Here is a 6,444-nt window from a genome sequence, read left to right on the forward strand (position 1 = left end):
CAAAGAGGCAAATCCTATTCTGCATTATAAAATAAAAGAATACATGTACAAGACTAAAGATCTGAACAAGCATGCAAATTCAGATAATTCAGAGTTTTCTATAATTAATAATAATAATAATAATAATAATAATAATAATAATAATAATAATAATAATAATAATAATAATAATAATAATAATAATAATAATAATAATAAATTGTATTTGTAAAGCGACTTAAAACGTAAAAGCAATCTCAAGGCGCTAATGCCGGAGAAACATTTTGATTGATACCCAAAACATTAATTCAATACCCAGCCCTACAAGTAAAAGGAGAACCTAAATATTTAAAAGACTAGTCCTGTGTTAACTCCAGTTAGGGTAGCCAGAAGTCGGAAATTCCCAGTCAGTAATTTAAACTGGAACGCACCCTGAAGTCGGAGTTCCGACTTGGAAAGTAAGAAGAACCTCACCAACCCCGACCTCAAAATCCAAGATGAGCTTCAACTGAAGTAAAAGCTGTAGTAATATACTGTTTGTATATTATAATATATTGCTCATTAAATTGTACACACAGTACTGTCCATCTTCTATCTGTGGACATATTGCTACATTGTTTGAATGCGCAAAATACCCCACAATGCATTTGATCAACTTGTATTTCTAACTATTGCTAACCTGGCTTGAACTGTTACTGCTTACTTTCCAACTTGTTGTACTGGAACGTGGTCAACTTGGGTGTGATGTCATTGCCAACTCTAACTTCCGAAGTAAATGGAACGCAACATTTAAAGTACTAAGTATATGGGTCAAGCACCAAAAACACTGGATACTACATTTCCCATAATGCAGCTCAACTTCTTTTATTAGACTTCCCATGATCACGTCTTTCAAAATTGCTCCCAGTATGTAATACAGGCTTTCTGTTAAATACCCAATACGAGATAACCCTGATGACATTATTAGAGACTAGAAAGTCCCTGGATTACCCACAATCACAGGGTATTCAAGTCCCTGTATACACAGCTGGAAAAGAGATCAGAAGTCTTCTGATCATCTGACGAAAGATAATTGTACAAGACAGCGAAAACTACATCAGGCACCTGCATAGATAAATTCCTGTTTCTCCAAACTACAACCAAGTGCAGAGCCTCCAACACATGCACTTACAGTACACACACACACACACACACACACACACACACACACACACACACACACACACACACACACACACACACACATACACACACACACAATACTGGAACCTCTCAGAGTGAGTGAGGAACTCTTATTGATAACTGGTGAAAGAGACATGTTGAGCCCGGGTTGTAAATAGTTGTGAGGCATGCTGGGCCAGCTCAGTGGTGACATATGTACTTACATTTTTACACCCAGCAGGGGTTGTTTTTGCCTCTTTGATCTTATCTACACTCTATGTGTTGTTAGAAATGCACTTTAAAGAGGTCCAGCCACTGATATTATCAATCAATGTAAACCATGTTTTATATAACATGATGAAATTAATTTAATCCATCTAAAAATTGGGGAATACAAGATAACATTTTTTTTAATGATCACAAATTCAATTTATTTCCAGAGCATATTTCAACATCAGACATTGTTCTGTGTGTGCACCTGGCTCTACTGTAGTTGTAGACATGGTGTACTTTTTAAATCTAGTCTGTTCATCAGACCTGGTTGATAACTTGTTTACTAGAAAATGTACCTTTTAAATGTCCATGACTGAACTACATATGTATGGCAGCATTGTAGTTTTTCTGTAGATCTGAGCAGTGGTGGAAAGTAACTAAGTACATTTACTCAAGTACTATACTTAAGTACAAATGTGTTAATGTAATATTTTACTCAATACTCCATATAGATGAAGCTACCCAGCAGCATATTAAGAAATTACAATTCACCCCACCTTTACCAGCTATAACATTAAAGTGTTAAGTAAATTAATCCATCTATAATTATCCATCCATTATCTATAATAATAAGAATAATAATAATTATTCTTATTATTCTTCTTCTTATTATTATTATACTGCCTGCCTTTAGACGGTGGGAGGAAGCCGGAGGAGAAGAAGGGTTTTTCCAATAACTGTCTCATATGTTTTTCAGGTGGGTCGGCTCCTCTGGGAGTAACAGTGGACTACAGTTCCCACATTCCTCAGATAGGATGTTTCTGTGGGCAGGAAGTAAAGCAGGAGTTGGAAGAAATGACGGCAGGTATGGAACATGGTCTTGCTTGGTTTGTTTCAATGTTATTACAAAAATAAGTTAGAACTAGAAAAGGATACATTTTCTAAAGAAAATGTAACTGTGATGGAAATTGGAAAAGTAGTTTAACATGTTTAACAAATGTTACTTGTGAGCAATGGGAGTTAAAATGTAGCTATTGCATTATGATGCATCTCACTGATCTGCTTAAAATGAATTAATCTAATATATAAAAGTGTGTGCAATCAGACATGCAATAGTTCTGAACATTCTGAGCTTCTCAGGTCTCAGCACACACTTCCCCATTTTGTGGGAAGTGCCAGGACCGAAGGCAAGTATTACATTAATAGACATAGTTAAAGGCAAAACATTCTCACTCCCAACATGTCAAATATGGCAGTTGCAGTTCAAAATATGCCCCTCTAGGTACCGCTCTAGCATCAGTTATGGATGCGTCAGGTCTGTTTCCTCTCATACATGCATACAGCCTTTTTAAAATAAACGTCCAACGCAGGTTTACTTAGTTTTTGGGTTTAGTAACACAACAAAAGTACTTGTTTAGGCTTAGGAAAATATTGTGGTTTCGGTTAAAAAAAAAAAAAGACGTTTGTTAAGTACATAAGTTGTTTCACTTGTGACACGAACAGCCTTCTGAGGAAAAGTCCTGTTTATTTATCAACATCCATCTAACCGTCCTGCCCGCCCTAAGCAGACGCTATAGGGTGCCTGTATCAGACGCGCAGGGCCACTGACCAAGCTTCGGTATTGGATGAGTTGTGAGAGGGACCGGGTTGTTAATGGACACCACAGAGTTTGTTGGAAGTTTGCCCTGTTAGTCACCTTACCTAAAGGGCGAAGACAACTGCCACCACAATAATTTAACCTTTCTTTCTCCATGGATGATCGAATGCTTCAGCATTGTTTGCTGATTTATATATATATATTAGGAGATTGCTTTTAACACTATGGAAATTCCATACATGTGTCCAATGTTAACTGTAAATACAGAAAACATTTTAAACTGTCGAGGTGCATCTTTCACTTTCAGATCCATCTACCATAAGGCTCGTGAATATGAGGTCCTGGACAAGAGGAAGACAGTGACAGCTCTGAGGGCAGGAGAGGACAGAGCCATCCTGCTGGGCCTCAGCATGGTCGTCTTCTCTGTCATGATGTACTTTGTCCTGGGAATCACCATACTGCGCTCTTACTCTGACCGGTAATAACAAGTCACAAGGCCTACAGACTGTACAGACTGTTTCAGTTTGGAAAACAGAAATCCATGTTCTTTTTCCGTGTGATTGTTTCACACTTGGATACAAAAGGGACTTCCAGGCATGCCTTTTACATAAATTCCTTTTACTTCATTTTGTTCTGAAAAATAGAAACACAAGCACATCACTGCAACGTCGCTGCATACTGTTTGCACTCTTAGAGTTGCATAAGAAATAAAATATCAAAATGTCCGCTTGCCATATAAACACAAAACACACTCAGATTGACAATATTCTGCACAAATGCACAGTTTATATTATAGCAAGCTACAAGTTGTAACATTACTGACATATTAGTGAAGAGGTGAAGCACTGTTTCAAACTACTCTTCATTTAACTGGTAAAACTCAGATAAAACTTCGATATAAATATCATATCTGCATTACCGATACCAATACCCTTACACGTTCATTATACATCTGTTTCACTACATTTATACATCTTTTCACCACTTTTGCTCAACTGAAAATACAGAAACAAAAGCACATCACGCTGCATACTGTCGGCTCGGTCTAATGAATGATGCCTGCCTCCCACCTTTAGCGTCTGTGTGAGCTTTACTCATTGTAACCATAACTTGACCTGCTAAAATATTATAGTTGCTATTGGACATGAACTTATATCATGAGATTACAAATAAATCCAATACCACAAAATACAAAGGAGCCCATAACAAAATAATGCAGTTTCCATATCCATTAACATTCCAGTTTCCATCAATATGCCCAACATTACTGTGGGTCCCACGTGAATATTGATTCATCTGCATAATCTCACTCAGCTGTGGTTGAATAGTCTTTTTTTGCTTAGGAAGGTTTCTGACTTAGTATAACGGCCCGGAGGTATCATGGCATCTGGTAGAATTCTTTACATTTTAAGGAAAGGCTTCAATGCTTCCTCTTCTTTTTCATAGGGTACACTGGACCATCTTTTACGAAGGAAGGAGATATTGCCGTCCCACAATTCCTTGTGGCAGCAACAGTTAAAGCGATGTACATCAATAACATCCACCATCGCATATTTAGGTAGTCTAGTACAGTTAGAGTTTCTTTTGAGTCCTAATGAATTCTCCTTTTTATCCTTCCTTGACCTAATTTTTACTATTTAACGGCAGCCCTCAACTATTTTACAACTCAAACTATCGAAAGTATGTTTGCAGGATGCATCGAAAATAATTGCTCTCTCTCTACAGTGTGTGGACAGACGAGACTATCTGCACTATCCTGAACTCCACCATCATGTGTGAAGTAAACTGTTCATACAGCTGTGGAGCAGAGTGCTGGAAGAGATCCCGTTACCCCTGTCTCCAGGTCTTCGTGAACGTAAACTCCTCTGGAAAGGTGCTACGACTGTTGCACAACGAGGAGACGCAGGACAGCAATCCAGAGGTCTGGACTGTGACTGGCCGAAAGCTGGATTACCACATGTCAAACCAGCTCTATACAAAAAAACATTATCTTAATTTTTCTCTTTTTTTTATTCTTTCCTTCAGTGCTTCTACATCCCAAAGTGCCTGAAGGACTTTACAGCCACGCATGTCATAGTTCAGAACATTTCTGAGCGTCTCAAGTCTCAGCACACAGTTCAGTGTTTCGTGGACCCTACAGACAGAATGGACAGTGCCATCCTGACACAGATCTACGGTCGGGTTGCCGTCTTCCACTCCCTGTTCTGGCCTACTTGCACCTTGATTGGAGGAACCGCCATCATTGCCATGGTGAAGCTGACCCAATCCCTGTCAATTACGTGCGAGCGACTAAGCCACATTAAGAGGTGAAGGGTAGGAAGGCCATAAATTCAAAAGAAAGTTCCCATTATATGGACATGGGGACAATTGAAGCAGCATCAAAAGACCAGACTGAAAGACAAAGAGGAGGAAATCTGCTGGGATGTTGGGATTCAAAGACATGCATCAGTGCATCTAAAAGCTGCTAGAAAGTGATATTTTTTTTAACTTATTCTGCATTCTAAAGCTTTACAAAGCTATTGTTAAAGGAATTGTTCAACACAAAATATGTTTATGTGCTTTCTTGCCGAGAGATAATAAGATTGATATCACTGGTGTCTATTCATCAGATATGAAGCTGCAACTGATTAGCTTAGCACAAAAATACAAAATCTGCTTACCAGCACCTTTAAAGCTCATTAATTATAGTTATACTGTGTTTGTTTAAGAAAGGCTGGCTAGCTCCCCCTGTAAAATGTCACACTATTTCTTTAAAGTCAGATCTTAAACGGTAGCTTCCAAAAAAGTTCACTTTTGGCTACCTGGCTCCCCGTGTAGTAAGTACTTTACTGTACCTGTGTTTTAGGATGAGAAATCCTTAAACACATATCTGCATATGAATGCAGAATCTGTAGGCAAGGGTACAAGATTTTGGAATCGGAAATGTTCAGGTTTCCGTTAATAGTCCAAGTAGTATTGATCAATCATGTTTGAGTGGACTTTGGTTGAATACAGGTAAAAAAGAAAAGGGAGGTAACGAATCCCATTTTGTACGACTGGGCTGAGCAGAAAAGGCATTCTCACTGCCTCACTTCACAATATACCAATGCCTGTGAATCATTTTAAATGTTCTATCCAAACTGTCAATAAACACAATGTGCCTGTTACCTCTTGATAATGACGTTTGAACCTTTCATTTTTATATTTTGATGGCAGCACAGTTTGATCATGTAAACTGGATTATGTTCATGATGATTGACAGTTTGACAAGCCCTGTGATTGGCTGAAGAGTATATAAGTATATACTGTATTTCATTGGCCCATTTTCATACTGAGATCCTCCCTTCATTTGAATTTGTTCCCTGTTTTTCTTATAATCAGTAACTGCTGTTGACCCAAGGTGCAGCAACTGATCCAATGTTATGACCAAAGGTGTTACAGCAACAGACAGTATTTGGAGGTTACTCACACATCTACTTACAGCATTCTAGCTGTCAATTTGTCAAAGCAATCTT

The 6,444-nt window shown here is 38.2% G+C and overlaps 1 protein-coding gene across 1 annotated transcript in view; it reads left to right on the forward strand.

The window, feature by feature from the left end:
- Positions 1-6,028, forward strand: part of s100p (S100 calcium binding protein P) — a 14,631-nt gene extending 8,603 nt beyond the window's left edge. Inside the window, exons 2-5 of the mRNA XM_029430094.1 lie at positions 2,111-2,218; positions 3,258-3,428; positions 4,676-4,871; positions 4,976-6,028. Coding sequence (XP_029285954.1) covers positions 2,169-2,218; positions 3,258-3,428; positions 4,676-4,871; positions 4,976-5,260 — 702 coding nt within the window. The 5' untranslated portion in view covers positions 2,111-2,168 and the 3' untranslated portion in view covers positions 5,261-6,028. The remainder of the gene's footprint in view (positions 1-2,110; positions 2,219-3,257; positions 3,429-4,675; positions 4,872-4,975) is intronic.
- The last annotated feature ends 416 nt before the right edge of the window (positions 6,029-6,444 follow it).

The sequence above is a fragment of the Cottoperca gobio genome, chromosome 4, assembly GCF_900634415.1.
Source record: "Cottoperca gobio chromosome 4, fCotGob3.1, whole genome shotgun sequence".
Lineage (NCBI taxonomy): Eukaryota > Metazoa > Chordata > Actinopteri > Perciformes > Bovichtidae > Cottoperca > Cottoperca gobio.